The 15,878-nt window shown below is 50.2% G+C and overlaps 1 protein-coding gene across 41 annotated transcripts in view; it reads left to right on the top strand.

Moving 5' to 3' along the window:
* CAMK2G (calcium/calmodulin dependent protein kinase II gamma) overlaps positions 1–15,878 on the top strand; it is a 53,554-nt gene that overhangs the window by 35,612 nt on the left and 2,064 nt on the right. For 4 of the 41 annotated variants that reach the window (XM_032313203.1, XM_032313202.1, XM_032313205.1 and 1 more), the window contains 7 exons: positions 4,799–4,831; positions 7,012–7,080; positions 8,240–8,284; positions 9,856–9,904; positions 11,113–11,226; positions 13,253–13,328; positions 13,656–15,026. In XM_032313203.1, the coding sequence (XP_032169094.1) occupies positions 4,799–4,831; positions 7,012–7,080; positions 8,240–8,284; positions 9,856–9,904; positions 11,113–11,226; positions 13,253–13,328; positions 13,656–14,070 (801 nt within the window). In that variant the 3' untranslated portion in view covers positions 14,071–15,026. Of the gene's footprint in view, positions 1–4,798; positions 4,832–7,011; positions 7,081–8,239; positions 8,285–9,855; positions 9,905–11,112; positions 11,227–13,252; positions 13,329–13,655; positions 15,027–15,220; positions 15,466–15,878 lie in introns of those variants that run through there. The other 37 variants (XM_032313221.1, XM_032313211.1, XM_032313217.1 and 34 more) reach the window with 19 other exon arrangements.

The following is a 15,878-nucleotide window of genomic DNA, read 5'->3' as shown; positions in this document are numbered from 1 at the left end:
TGGACCCCCCTGAGATGAAGAGACAGGTGAAGATCTGTGGGGAGAGGACTTTTAAGGTGCTGGGAAGTACCTGAGGTGGCCCAGGGAAGAGGTCAGCACTGGACATGCTGATGGGGACTCGTGTAAATGAATTCCATGAGTTCACTTCCTCAGCCAGTTCCATGCTTTGGGAGCTGGGAAGACAGCGACATAATCCACCCTTTAAGGTGTTCAGAGACCTTAAAGGGGAGAGACAGGGGAACCAGCAGTGCTGCGTGCTCTGGGCAGGTCTGTCGAAGGAGGTGTGATAAGGGCGGGCCCTGGAGGAGCAGATACCAGAATTCATGCCAAAAACAGGAAATCTTCCTGAATGTGATGGCCTGTGAACTGAGTTGAAGGATCTTGCTAGGTTGAAGTGAGCAGGAAAGGGGGAAGAATATTCCAGGCAGAGGGAATAGCGTAAGATATAGAGGTTTGAAACTGCGATGATTCTGGGAACTTCAGTAGCTCTGAAAGGCTGAAGGAAAGACTGATTTCACTACTTTGTGAAATAAAATTAAATAAATAAATAAGATGAATTTCACTATTTTGGACCTGAAATAAAGCAATACCAGCCTAGACAGTGGTGAAAAGATGGATAAAGGAGCCATTGAAGGATAGGTTTCTGATGGAACTTTCTAGAGGGCTGGCCCCAGGGATGAGTGTCAGGTGCAGCCATGCACTATTAGTGTAAGGAGCTAATTTAAAAAGATAACAGCTCTCAGGGTCCAGCCTGGAATTCAGATTCAGGAAGACTTGGGTGGGAGGCAGAATCTGAATTTTATTAATACTCCCTTTCTCCCATATGAATCTAAAGTGCGTGAAGGTTTAAGAGTTCAGTAAAGACAAAATTTCAGGGCCATCTGTCATTGAGAGACTGGAAGAAGAAGAGTCATGGAAGGAAACAGAAAAGACAGAAAAGGTGGGGGAAGAGCAGAAGTGTGCAACAGTGTTGGACCTTACGGAGCACTGAGAAGGATGAGGGCAGGGCCAGCAAATGGTTAAATAAATCACTTCAAACAAGAACATGTGTGGGGAAGCTAGTGTCTGACCCTGCTATGCACTCCGCGAGTTTTGTGCATGAGAAAAGACTTTGAATATAGTGGTGGGAACAAAGGCAAAGATGCAAATGTTTAAGAAGGGAATGACCAACCAAAATTGAAAGGCCAGCAGCAGATTGAGGAAAATATTCACAGCGGTGTGATGGGAAGGGTTAATATTATTTTTCTACAAAAAGCTCTGCCTAGCAGACAAGAGTTCCCCCTAAAGCCCAGTAGACAAATGGTCAGAGAAGTTGCGCTGACAACCCAGAGAAGAGGAGGTAGAACTGGTTAACAAATGTGGAGGTTTAGCCTCACTAGTATCAGCGAAATGCAAGTTGAAATGAGCCTCCACATTTTGACTCTTAAGTTTGGGATAGTAGAGTAAATTGCAGTGGCCCTTTTGGAAACAGCCTGCATGTCAAAAGCTGTAAAATTATTACTGCTGGTTTTACCCTTTAATTTTCCTTCTGGGAATTTCTCCCAAAGAAATAACTCAAGGTCACACCTGGCTGGCTCAGTTGGAAGGGCATGCCACTCTTGATCTTGGGGTCGTGAGTATGAGCCCTGCACTGGGTGTAGAGATTACAAAAATAAATGAACTTTAGGAGAAAAAAGAAATAATTCAAAATATGGAAAAACTGAAAGCAGAAGGATGTTCAACATAACATTATCTCTAACTGAAAAAATTGGAGACGATTTCAAAAGTCGTACAGGAAACCCATTTACTAGACCTTTACAGAGTTATTAATTTTTTCATGACTATATAATCATGTGTTTTATATCAAGTGGTCAAAATGGGATATAAAGCAGTATGTACACTGTCATCTAAATTTTGTTTAAAAAAACAATATGTTTGTTGATTATATTCAGTATATATTATGTGGATAGACGAAACCCCATGAAGTGTTAATAGTAACTTCACCGGGTGATGGGAATTTGGGAAACTTTTATTTTATATATTTTTCTGTGTTTTCTACCTTTTTTATGTAGACCATGCATTGCTTTGAGAACCAGAATAAAAATCAAAATGCTATTTATTTTAAAAGTAAGGCATCAACTTGGATGTAGCTTATAATGATATTTTTAAATTATGTAAGAAAAAAGACTAGCAAGAGAGGTAGGATTATGGATGGGTTTTATTTTTTCCCCTTCTTTGTTTTCCAAGTTGCTCTTAATGTGGCTGCAGAACCTCTTAGAATGGGGAATGTGTATATAACAATGAATGGCATGGTTGGACGGAAGTGCTGCGAAAGGTAGCGGGGGACGACAAAGCAAGACGTGTGCGGTTCAACTTTTCTGGACTCTCTTGAAGGTCAAGGTGATGACCAGTGTGTATGAGGGAGGCCTGTGAGTTTGCTCAGAAGATGCTGACCTGTGAGCAGCCTGGGTGTTTTAGAGACCACACCTTGCTTTCCCAGCATCTCCCTTCCCGGTTCCTGGTGCTTAAGGTCTGTAGGAAAGTTTCCTCCTAGCTGTCCAGAAGCTTTTTACAAGATGCTGGAACATTAGCCCTGGTTTGAGCATTGAGTCCACTTTGTGCTCTCGAGTGTAAGGACCCCAGATTCTGATTCGGTTTCTCTGAGAGTGGATACAGGGACCCAGGGTCTGTAGAAGAATGACAGCCACTTGCAAGGACAAGACTGGAAGGGCCACAGACTCTCAGATCCTGAGAGGCCCCTAGCTGAGGACAGTTAGTGCATTTTGCTCGTCCCAGGCCAGAATGGCCATCCAGTCTTTTAAAAAGTAATAAAGGAAGAGAAGAAACGAAAAAAAAAAAAAACAGAAAAAGGGATATAGCCATTTTCTTAAGTACTCTTTGAATATTTGTTTAAGTGTGGAAAGTAGGTTTGAATCCTTTTCTGGCTTCCAATTTTAAATAAATATTTAATTTGTAAATAAAAGTGAGATGTGGTTCTTTATAAATGATCTGGTATTTAAACAGTGCTGCAGTGTGCTGCTTGAGAAGGACTCAGCTGCACATGGCTGAAGTCAAAGCCCTGAGAAGATGGAGAGAGGAACTGACAGAAGTCTACTAACCCAGTAGAAACCAACCCTTGAGTAGAAAAGGATTGTCTTGGCTTTTCCTGCAGGACAGTTGAGGAAAAAGAGAGCCAGCTACAATTGGGACTCTCCTCCCCATGAGGTGCAGCAGAAATTTTAAAGTGTTTGGCTGCCTACACAGGCCTTTCACAGCAAGTGCCTGGAAATCACGAGGACCAAGGGTGGGCCTGGTCTGTGCTCCCAGAGTTTTCACTCCATTGATCCTGGGCAAGTTAGAGACCTGTGCTCTGGTTTAGCCCGAGGGAAAACCAGAGTCAGCAAACCCAGTTCAACTCAGCAGAAGTTTGTAGATCGAGTGCTCCCTTTAAGGGAGTTTGCTAGACACCAAGGAGATGACAGAGGTGGACCTTCCCTCACACTGTAGACACTCTAGTTGGATAAAAGGATAAGTATGAAGGTAAAGCAACTTCCTCTTTTTGAGGAATAACTTTGGAAATAAAATCCCACGTTGGTCATAAACAAAAGGCTAATGCAAAAGAAGCCCAATTTGGGGGCTGGCTGGCTCAGTCAGTAGAGCCTGCAACTCTTGACCTCAGGGTCACGAATTCCAGCCCCATGTTGGGCATAGAATTTACTTTAAAAAAAAGAAGCAGCAGCCCAGTTATTTTTAGGCTTTCTTTTTCTTTAGATATAATTTTAAGTTCTTTAAATACTTCTAGTCCTCTTATTTTGAATTAAATATTGTCCTGAAAATGTCCTCTAAAGCAGGATGTCAGCCTCTGGAGGGACAAAACATTTATCTGACACGTTCACTGTGCCTACAACAGTAGTTAGACAACAGATAGGTTCCAAGGGTACTTCTGTCTCCCAGCAAGCTAATTATAAACTTCTTAAGTGCCTTTCACCTTTTAGACAGTCTTCTGAGATGTATTTTCAGTGTTCCATGTGGTCTTTATTTTTATGCTCTTGTTTCACATCTGAACCTAACGTCCGTGAGCAGCTGGCCAAGACTGAGAAATCACTGCTTTCAGCATCCCCCCCTGGTTTCCGTCTTGACGTCTTTGTGATCACTCCACTTTTAGTCACCAGTACTCCCGTTCCCCTGTGTCCTGCTAGTTGCAGAATGCAGTGAGATACTGAAATCTTCTGGATAAGCGCGGCCATACTGACAAAGGGATGCCCCCAACTCACCGTTTATCAGATGATTTTCTAAAGCGCACTGTCTTTATCTGAATAGCAGTGTAGGGAAGCAGCAAAAAAGGTCTCGGTTAAGGAGCCCAGGGCTTCCAAAGCCAAGGACGGCCTCGAGTGGCTTTTACTATTTACCTGGTAGCTGCTCAGCCAAATTTCAGGCAGACCTAGTAATGAGAGAAAATAAAAAATCTTACAGGGAGCCAGCCTTAGAAGCTCAAACCTATAACTTTGCAGCCAAATGTTACCTTTATAAACTCGTGACTTCACCTTCACAAAGCTTTCTATGAGCAAAGCCGAGAGAGAACCTTAGAATATACTCAGTCCGTGTCTGTGAGCCTGACGGCAAAGGGCCCAGAGGCATGTGTGTGCCTGGTGGGCTAGGTGCTGTGTGAATCCTTCTGGTGCTGGGCTCCAGGTCCCCTTCTTCTGCTCTTTTCTCCGGACGCAGAGCCCACGCTGGTGCACTAACCTGCAGCATCTCTGTGCTTCTCTTCTTACCTCCTCTTTCCCCTTCTCTTTCCCTTTCGCTGTGGTGTGTCCAGAAAAGGAAGTCGAGTTCCAGCGTGCACCTAATGGTGAGCCTTGCCTGCCCACCCATCTGCCTAGTCCATGCTGCCTGCGCCCGCCTGCCGCCACGCAACCCCATTCAGCCATGTGCGTGTGCTCCACTCATCCTCACTGCATGTCTGTGCTATGCGGGCAAGCGCGGCCTGTCCTGACAGGTGGGGGCCGTGGCCCAAGGTCTCCTGGTGGCCTAGTCAGTGGGCATCGGAGTGCGCGGTGTGGCACCCCCTCCCTCGCCAGCCCCCTGCAACCTGAGCTTGGACTGCCTCCAGCAGCCCAGGGCAGGAAGTGAAGCTAGCAGGGACTCGGAACCAGGTGGCAGTCCCAGGGAGAGACCCTTGCTCGCTGTTGCTCAGGAAGAGAGGCCCTGCTCACTGGGCACTTCCCACACACTGGCAGCTGGTGGGTATCTGTCTGGTGGGCAGAGGAGCTGGTTGCAGGCTCACAGCCCCAAGCCTCCCTCTCCAGGCCTGTGCCCCTGGGCAAGTGCCTGTGAACAGGCCATGCCCAATGTTTCATCCATCCCACCCACCCCTCAGGGGGACAGCTGAAAGACTGGAGAGGACGCATCTTCTTTCATGGGGGACACAGGCCACCAAAGGGAGCGTAGCAGCCTGAATCATTATGAAACCGTGCTTTAAAGTCAGAGGTGGGGCCACGTGAGTGACATCTCCGCCCTCTGCAGATAATGGCAGTTTCAAGGGTGCCCTGGAATCCTCGCCCCCTGCCAGGGTCCCTGTCTCATCCAGGCTTTGCAGGCAGGACAGCCTTATCCAGTCAGTCCAAACAGGTCGGACTTAGTTGCTGAGCGAGGACAGCTCTGCTCCTTCTGGGGTGGAAATGAAAGAGAGCAGAGGTCATGGGAGTTCAGACCCACATCCTGACTCTAACTGGGACCCCTCTTCTCCAGCCTGCAGGGTTCAGTGGGGATCTGGTGGCATTTGGTCCCTGGCTTAAGGTTCCATGCTAGCCCTGGGTTTAGGGACATCTCAGCCATTGACAGCAACCTAGGACTGGATGCCTTCAGGTCTGGTCCAAAGAGCCATAAAAGAAGCCTCCAAGCAAGAAGAAATAGGACAGTCTGGATAGCTTTCCATGTGTGTCCTCAAAGAGAAGAAGCATATCCTACCTGCCAGGGTGTCATTTGTGCCCGGCTGAGAGATGGTAGCTACATATTTGTCTCTCCGTCTTCTGAAGAACTTGCAGGCGTCAGGCTGTTCCTCGGTGGCCACTGGTTCCACTGGGACTCCCAATGAGACCCAGTACATTGGTGAGGGCATACGTAAGAGGTTGCCTGCCCTGGAAATCAGTCTCCTTCCTTCCTTGCCATCCTTCCCACACCCTACCTTGCTGGGCCACTCAGCGTCACGTTTCAAAAGGCAAGAGATGTCCCAAGATACCCTGGTGGTCTGCTGCTGTTAGGAATGTTGGCCCGTTGGGCAGCCTACTCTCCCAGGGGCTGGGTTCTGGGACTGCAGCCACAGCCACCCCCAGCCTCGGATTCACCTGCCCCTCCTTGGAGCTCTAACCTCACCCCCAGTTGAGCAAGTTCATGATTTACCAGGCAGAAAGGCCAACAGCACAGCCTTGTGTCTGCTCCCTGGCGTCAGTGGGTGCATTCCGTATCCAAAGTCACATCCCTCCGTTTCCTCTCTCGATGCCATCTTCTAAGCAAGGTTTCCTCCTCTTCATGTTCCTCCTCTTTTCAGATCAGGCTTCGGGCGGGTGTCTTAAGGGAAAGGAAATGCAGGTGGCAGGTTGAAAGGGCAGTGGAAGCCTACCCATGGATAGGGGACCCAGAGTGTCTGCATTTTGTTCGGCTTCCTTACAAACTGCCCTTCTTTTTCCCTGTGAAGTGAGAAGATCCTGAAGTTCTTTGGGTAAAACGTGATTGTGCAATGACATGGCATCTGGCTTAAGCAGAGATTTCTGGAGACATGCTTTGAAACAAGTCTTTGGCCCAGTCCCACCTTAAGGATACCTCCAGAGTTAGGTCTCTGGGCCCCTCCAAATACTCCCGTCCTCCAGTGGATCATCTCTCTGACCATTGCTCCCATCCACACAGTATTACAGAGGCCAGCTCAGTCCTAGCTCCTCCGGGCCAGGCCGGGGGGCAAGGGAGGTCTGGGAGTCGAACCTGAGCAGTTTTGGCGACTCTAGAGGAACTAAACCATCTGTTTTCTTGTCTCAGCCACAGAGCAACAACAAAAACAGTCTCGTAAGCCCAGCCCAAGAGCCCGCGCCCTTGCAGACGGCCATGGTACCTCCTGACTCCGGCTTCTCCGCCCCTGCCCCTGGCTGCCTCCCGCTCCTTCTCCCTTCCTCTTCTTGCCCTCCCTCCCAGGCCTCCTTGGCCTTGACTTTCTCATCCCTGTAGAGCAGGCTGCTTTGTGTCCTGCCCCGTGGGCCCCTTCCCCCTCATTGTCCCGTGTGCCATGCTCCTTCCTGCACTGCGGAACTACCGCTCCTGCTCCTTCTGCTGTGGAGGGTGGGGAAGAGGGGTCAGGGCTCTCAGCTAAACCTCTTAGCCCCAGGCGGGGCCCCCTTGGGTCTGCTGTGGGGGCCGGGAAGGTGAGTGGCTTATAAAAGAAGAGGGTAGGAGCTTTCTTGGGACCTGTCGTTCATTTCCTGGAGACCTCCTTGTAAAACCTGCCTCACCCTCTACTTCGCAAAGCTACGAACAGGAAGGAGGACTGGGGTCCCCCACCTCTGGATGGTGCTGAGGTCTCCAAGGTCCTGGAGAGCCCCATGCTGGGGGCACCATGTGCTCCCAGAGCTCTTTCTGTTGGTAGTGACAAATGAGAGAGTTGGCAGGGGGGATGCCTGGGAGAGAAGGAGGGGTAATTGTGCCTGCTGCTCCTACCGCCTGCAGCCCTGGACCCTCGCACTGCCTCAGGGCACATCAGGGACAGGAAGTCTGGGGAACACAAAAGATGGTAAAGCAGGTAGTTCCCTGGCTCGGCTTGCTGAGGGGGCATTCTGGGTCTCTCTGGGAGACTTTAGTCTGGTCTGTGTCCCTCCCTCCTACACACCCCTTGGTGAATGCTGTTGGCAGGGCCTGGCCTGTGCCCTCAGCCCCATGGCTCCTCCAGCATACTTGTTCCATGGGGAAAGAACCCTCAGATCCAGCAGGAATCAGGGACAGAGGCTCTTGTCCTCTCCCCTTTTCTGGTACCTGCTCTTGCTGAGTGCCAGCCCTGTCCTTCTTACTCAGTCAGTACTGTCCCCTAAATCTGGGGCTTCCCAGCTGCCTGGGACCCAGATGAGCCAGGATATTTTGTCTTATAGGAATAGCTGGTGGGCAGGCCTCAGTGATCATCGTAGAGTCTATGAGGGACTGGGCTACAGATGGGGTCCCTCAGGGAAGAACCACAGGTCTGTCCCCAGGTCAGGAAGATAATTTTCATCTTCTCTCACAGGAGCCACAGACCACCGTGGTACACAATGCTACAGATGGGATCAAGGTGAGTGGCACATGAGCTGGTCTCCTGCTTTACGGATCAGCGGGAAACAGGTGGACTGGGTCCCAGGGTCTAGGGTCCTGCAGATGGCAGCCTGCAGGCCACGCCTTGAGGCCAAGGTGTGTGCAGAGTCTAGGCTGGGGATAGCGTATACCTGTTTGTCACTCTGTTCCCTGGAAGGGTATTATACTTTACACCCTCTAGTCACACAGGCCAGGGTTTGAATCCTGGGCCACTGAGTCAGCCACTGTAGCACTCTGCACCTCAATTTCCTTATCTGTAAATGAAGGATAATAACAATGGAGTCTCCCTCCATGACTTACGAGGCTTAAGTGACAGCAAACAGCTAGAAAAACAGAGACAAGAATATAATCAGACCCTAGAGCATCCTCCATTGCCTCGCCCTATTATGCCCTCAATACCCTTGTTGTCTTCTTGGCACCCCCTTAGCAAATATTTATTGAGCCAGACCATCCATGGGTCTGGAGAGATTTACAAAAATCTCTCCACAGGTGTAGGGGAGGCAGATAATAAACCCCAAACCAAATAAGTCAGATAAAATCCAGTAGTGGTAAGTGCTACGAAGAAAATGACACAGAAGAAAAGAAAGGGGGTGAGCAGTGCTTTTCTTTAAGTGGTCAGGGAAGGACCTCTCTCAGGAGGTGAGTCTTTGAGCTAAAAACTAAATGGTGGGAAGGAGACACCCAGGCAGACTCTAGGGCAGAGTGCCCTAGACAGGAGAGCTGTAAGTGCAGGGGCTTAGCCTATACACAGAACAGAGGAAATGAAACAGAGCCTACAGCGTGGGGCCGGGGGAAAGTGGCAGGAGGGGAGACGCTGGAGAAGCAGGCAGGCCTGCTACATAGGACCACATGGCCGGATGCATCTTCTTCCAGCAACAAGGAGAAGCTATCCAGATGTTCTTTGCCGGGGAGTAATGTAGTCTAATTGACACTTTGGAAAGCCCCTCCGGCCATGTTGTGGGCAGGAACTTTAGGGAGGAGGCAGGCATGGGTGCAGGGGGACTGGGAAGCAATTGTAGTCTGGGTGCCAGACACTGGTCACTTGGACTCAGCGTGTAGCTGTGCGTTTGAAGAGAAGACGTAGGGGTGCCTGGCTGGCTCAGTGGATAGAGCGTATGAATCTCCAGCACAGGGTGGTTTATTTGAGGCCCACATTGGTTATAGAGATTGCTTCAACATAAAATCTTTAAAAAAAAAAAAAAATGAAGAGAAGAGGTAGGAGACAGGAGGTAGGACTGACAGAGCTGAATTTAGATTGTATGATTAAGATATAAGGGAAAGAAAACCAAGATTCAACCTAGAATCAAACCTAGAAGAGGACTCTAACTTTTAACAACAGGATAGATAGTGTCATTTACTGAGTTGGGGAAGACTAGGGAGGGAGTTTAGGAATCCAGGGTTCTGTAAAAAAAGTCAGATGGCAAGGGTGAAAATCAAACCTTCTCTGATTCTTCCTTGCATCTCCTACAGGAGTACACTTTGCTTTTGTTCTGTTTGGTTCCTCTGGTGTAGGGCCTGAGTGTATAGAATCATGTTCTTTTTGGCCTACAGGGCTCCACGGAGAGCTGCAACACCACCACAGAAGATGAAGACCTCAAAGGTAGGTGCTGGCCCTTGGTGGGGAAGGGACCCTAGCAGTGTCCCAGGTACCTTGGCTCCAATGGGCACCTGTCTTGTCTGTCCCCAGAACTGAGAATTCACTCCTTCTACTTGAGGAGAGGGCTTGGCATAAGAGCTCCTTTCCATGGGCTAAGATGTGAGGTCCCTGGCTGGCCTGGCTGGGCTGGGCAAGAGGCTTCTCTTCTTTGACCCCCAAGTCTAGAATAGCTAAGCTAGAGCTTTACCTGAGGCTTTCTGGGGCCAGGGCTCAGAGAACTGTCCCTGTTGCCAGTAGTGATGTGACATCCCAGTACAGGAACGTCCTGAGTCCCTGCAGAAGTAGCCCACAAATACAGTAAGTCATTAGGAGGGTGACCCACCGTCCTGATTTCCCTAGGATTGAGGCGATTCCCAGGATGTGGAACTTTTCAGTTTTAAAACCGGAACAGTCCTGGGCACACTGGGATCAGCGACTCTCATCACAAAGTCTTGGCATGAATGGTGGAGTCAGAACCACATTTGGCCATGTCCTGATGGTCCCATGAGGACCACCAGCCTAAGTGTGGACCTGGCCAGAGGGCCAGGGGGTGTGGGAGGGCATGGCAGACCAGACCACCGGGAATCTCGGTTCTGCTATTCGGTTTGGTCTCCTGGAATCGCTGCCTTTGCCATCAGTAAGTGACCCGAGGCCAGGCTCGCAGAACAGATGGAGAAATGTGAAAGGACAGAGCTGAGAGAGCACACCCAGGGGCAGTAGAGGGCCACTAAACCGTTGGGAACCAAAAAATAGAAAGCATAAACATATAAGGTAGTGAAGAACAGTACCTCTAGGGCTGCTGGGAATTGGGCCAGAGCAGTTCAGTTCTGGGGGTGCTATGGAGTAAGTGGCTCCTTCATGGCTCTTGACTTTGTAGCCTAGCCCCCTACAACATCTTCCCTGGGAGCAGGGGTCCTTGTAACAGGCTATTTGAAGGCTCTGGGAGCCGCAAGCCCAAGTCTGTGTACCTTCCTGGGGCTGTCAGCTGGGAGGCCTCTCCGGCAGAGGCGGCAGTGTGGGATGTGGTCCAGTGTCCACAGCAGCCCGAGGCGTTGCCTTGCCCCGGCTCTGCAGTGCCACGGGCTTGGGTCCTGTCTGGCTTGCTCGCTCACCTGCCTTGTTCTGTTTGTTTTGGCTGCTCTGCCTTGCCCTGCCCTGCCCTGGCTGGCTAGCTGCCCCGCTCCGCACTGGGAATGGCAGCTCGGTGCCTGAAGGACGGAGCTCCCGGGACAGAACAGCCCCCTCTGCAGGCATGCAGCCCCAGCCTTCTCTCTGCTCCTCAGCCAGTAAGTGTGAGGGAGGCACAATCTGGCTTCTGTCTCCCTGGCTCATCCTGAAGCCCCTCAGGGATCCCCCACCCCCACCCCCCACCCCGAGCTGTCAGCCCAACTCAGCTGTCTGTCTTAGTAAGCTTGGGGAGCTCAGCCTCTGCTGGGTGGGGGAGCTGATTGGAGGTGCTGTTAATAGCAGGCAGGGGCCCCTGAGACCAGGGCCCAAAGACATAAAGAAGAGTGGGTGGAAGAACAGGGCATGGTGGGAAGGAACAGGAAGCCCCTGGGATGTTCAGTGGGCCTTGCCTCAGCAATGAGCCAGGAAGAAAGGCCGGGTCAGAAATCAGGTCAAAGGTGGTGGGAGCGGGGGTGGTGATGAAATTGCTGTAGCCAAGAATCATGTTGGGATGTGGTGTTGCCTGAGGCTCAGCATATCCTATTAAGAGCAGGAGGCTTGGGGTGAGACAGACCCCAGTTTAAATCCCAGCTACGCTACCTCCAGAAATGTGTGAAGTAGCTTACACCTCCCAGAGCCTCGGCCTCCTCCTTATCTATGAAGTAGGAGTCAAATAGCACCTACCTCAGAGCACTGTCATGAAAAATAAATGAGATAGTAGAATGTCTTGAAACGATGCCTTGCTGGGTTAACGGTAGCTCATATTTATATTTTGTGTCTGTGTAGAGAATGCCTTTGTCTGCTTCTTTTCCTTCTACCATCTGTCCTTTTAGAGTTAATGAACACAATCCTCTTCACCCATAGGGCCCCAGTCAGGTCCTGCAAATGGGTTTGGTGGGGCTGGAGAGTGTGTGTATGTGTGTGTATCTATGTGTGTGTGTGTGTACACACTTACCTGCTTGCCTCTGGGAAGTCGATAGAGCTCGTTTGTTCCCCTAACATGCTGCTTACTCTCCGGAGCTGTCTCCCTGACAGTGCTGGTGGCTGTGGGGCCCCCACCTGGCTGTGTCTTTGGCTGCGCTGCCCTCTCCCAGCTGTGCCTCTTGGCCGTGCTGTTCTAATGCTCACATTTGTCTCGCAGCCTCTCGCTCCTATGAGGAGAGGCTTGTGGCCTGGGCCAGCCCAGGGCTCTGGTCAGGGTTAGCCTGAGCTCAGTCTTGAGCCCTCACTTACCCTAGCGGTGCCCCTGCTGATAGTGGTGCTCCCTGTCAGGATACAGCCAGCAGCAGTCCCTCGGCTTTGGATGGGGTGGGGGTGGGGGGCTTTGAGGCCACCAGTCTGCCTGCCTATCATTCTGAACCTTGTCTTTGTTTTCTTGAGGGACACATCCTGGCATGAGAGCTGGTGTGAGATTTAGAGCTTTCCCAAGGCTCGTCCAGGGTAAATGGAGCCATCTCCCCAGTGGGAAGTTCCACTTTAAAAAAGTGTTTATAGTTGCAAGATCCTTTATCCCAGAAAAGCCCTGTGGAGGAGATGAGCAGGGTGAAGAGAATTAAGCTTCCATCCTGGGGCTCTGTTCATCCTTTTAGCACCCTTATCCCTGGCTAGATTCTGCTCTCAGGCTGGCTGCTGCCCAGGGCTAGGTTCTGGCCCGCTGAGTGAGGGCTGGGGCTGGTGTGGTGGTGCTGGTAATTGAGACCTGACTGAGCCCCTTCAGGTGAGAGAAGTAAACAGGCAGTGGAAACAGCCATCTCGGGAGATGCTTCTTCGAGAGGCTGAACGTACTGGGGATGGGATACATGGACTCTGGGCAGAGTATTAATGATGGCCAGATTCCTCAACTGTAAAAGATAAGAATGTTTTCTGCATCCTGGTTGTTGATGGAGAGGGAGACAAAGGCTAGAAAACCATACCTAATGGGTAGGCTTCAGGAGGAGGGGGCTGTTAACTCTGTAGACAACAGAGAAGGATTGAAGAGAAAAGTGGGCTCACTCTTCCTGCAGAGGGACTTAGTGTTCAAGACAGGGAAGAGGGCTGTTTGTCACAGAGATCACAGGGGATTCTCTGAAGGATTGGGGAGGGCTCTCTGTCACTTGGGAGATCCCTAGTCCAAGGGAGGTAAATTGCTGGATTTTTCCCCCCCAGTGCGAAAACAGGAGATCATTAAGATCACAGAACAACTGATTGAGGCCATCAACAATGGGGACTTTGAAGCCTACACGTGAGTAAAGACCCGTTTCCTTGTGACCTAAGTTGTTTCTAAGTGACCTAAGACCTCTTGAGGCCTCCTCTGCTCCCCAAAATCAACTTGGACCCTGGGAAAAGGGAAAGCCGGGCCTTGGGCACAGTGCCTGAATTAAACACCCGGCCCTTGGGCTGGGGTCTCTCCCGGGAAGATACCCTGTGATAGTACTCCACACCCCCTAAGGTCTTAGCCATCTTGTCAGGCCTAGCCCACAGCTAACCTGCTGCAGGACAGATGCTACTGACAAGAAAGAAACACAGGTCATCCCTGTAGGAGACTGACAGGCTGCTTTTCTTTCTGCAGGAAGATTTGCGATCCAGGCCTCACTTCCTTTGAGCCTGAGGCCCTTGGTAACCTCGTGGAGGGGATGGATTTCCATAAGTTTTACTTTGAGAATCGTGAGTGGGTTCGTGCTGCTGATATACTCCTGCCTGCCCCTTCACCCCCTTTGCCTCTATCCCTGCTCACCTTCTCCTCTTCCCAGTTGCCCGCTTTTCCCTTATTTGACCTGCTTGGCTGCACCCTGGTCTATGCATTTGCCTCCTTATACCCTGAGGATGGTCTTAAACTGACACCTTTGAAGGACCTGCTCCAGAGCCCCACGTGCGCCTTCATCCTGCAGCGGCTTTGTGGCAACACTGGTTTCACAATCAGGGTCTCTATTCCTTTAAGCCTCACCTCTTTCCGTGAACACTGGAAACCACTGAGATCAGGTTGACATGATGTCAGCAAGTAATAACGAAGCTCTCTATCTACAGGTTTCACAGTAGAGGAAAGTAAAACCAGGATAAGGATGTACAAGCAAATAGCAGGGCACTGTAGGTGATCCTGTGAGATCAGAAGTTGTGGCTTGAGTCCCTCCTGAATATGGAGGGAGACAGTCCTGCCTGAGGGGCTGTGCACTCTGTACAGTTCTTGGAAGTCCCAGGGGAGAAGATGAATCACCACCTCTTCCTATCTTTCTCTCCACTCTCTAGCACCCTCCTCCTCCCTGTTTTTTTTTTTTTCTTTTCTTTCCTGCTTTATCCTAGGCCTTCCCCGTCCTGCCCCAAGTTTTATTTTGTCACTGTTTTCTCTACTAACTACCATCCTCTCCCTGTCTCACTACAAATGCAAGCCTTTGACTATCTAAGTAATTCTGTTAGCCAGAAGCAGTTTCAGAGTTTATAGAAGCCCTAGAGTGAGTCTCAGGTAGCCCCTATCCAACATCTGAAATGAATTAAAATGTGAATCTCATTTAAACGAATTCAATCTGCCGTGTTTGCTGATAATGGCAATACAACTTCTTTTGGCTTTCCCCCAGAAGAACCTGGGAACCCTGGGAACATCCTGAGCTTGGTGCTTTGGTGATTCTGTTTTAACTTCGGGCATTCTTTTTTTCTAAATCACAAATGCACTTTGAAATCTTAAGCTCTGGATTTTGCTCTGCAGCCAGTTAGGGACAAGCCAACCCTTACGAAATCTAAACATCAGCCTGGAAGAGTGGAAAGATCTTAGGCTTTAGTTAAGAGTCAGCTGGTCCTGAGTTCAAATGTTGTGTGATTTGAGCAAATTACTTAACTTCCTTGAGCCTGTTTCATTATCTTATAATAAATATTGACCAAGAAATATAGCTTATGTATGTAAAAATCCCCAGCACAATGTCTGATTAAAGTAGCAGTTGCTATTATCATCGTTCTCCACCTCTTTCTTCCTTTTGGATAACTGAGACTAATGTTCTGGGATTTCCTGGCCTCTGGTGTGTGGGGGACTTAGAGACTCCCAGAATGGTTGCTGGAGAGTGAGACCCAGAAGCGCAGGCTGGGAGGGAAATCAGTGCCCAGGCCTGACGCCCTCCTGCCTCCCACACTCTGCCTTGCCCCCTGCAGTTCTGTCCAAGAACAGCAAGCCCATCCACACCACCATCCTGAACCCGCACGTCCACGTGATCGGGGAGGACGCAGCTTGCATCGCCTACATCCGCCTCACCCAGTACATCGATGGGCAGGGTCGGCCTCGCACCAGCCAGTCGGAGGAGACCCGGGTCTGGCACCGCCGGGATGGCAAGTGGCTCAATGTCCACTATCACTGCTCAGGAGCCCCTGCCGCACCGCTGCAGTGAGCTCAGTCACAGGTGCACTTGGTAGGGGGGCGAGGAAGGGGACAGATGGGATCAGAGAAGGAAGAGGAGGTTGAAAAGTGGCACTGGGGGAGGAGACGTGGACCGTCCCAGGAGAGTGGCAGAGGCCATCAGACAGACTTACGTCTGGCTCCAAAACTCCGAGTTGAGTGACTTTGGGCAGGTGATTTCCCTACCCTAAGCCTCAGTTTCTTTAACTGTCAAAAAAGAGAGAGAAAGAGAGAGTGGTACCTACTTCATTGAGGATTAAATAAGATACTCCTAAGTGAAGCATTTGTTCAGCAAATGAAGTGATGTTATATTTAAATGCTAGCTTCTCCCCCATCCTCCACCTTCTCAGGCAGACTTGGCCACGTGTGTCGTGTGTTGAAGTCCCCGGAACTCATCTGTGTGCTTATTGTCCTTTG

This window comes from Mustela erminea, chromosome 14 (assembly GCF_009829155.1).
Source record: "Mustela erminea isolate mMusErm1 chromosome 14, mMusErm1.Pri, whole genome shotgun sequence".
Classification (NCBI taxonomy): Eukaryota; Metazoa; Chordata; class Mammalia; order Carnivora; family Mustelidae; genus Mustela; species Mustela erminea.
Note: the sequence above shows the minus strand (reverse complement) of the source record. Positions and strands in the feature narration are given on the sequence as shown.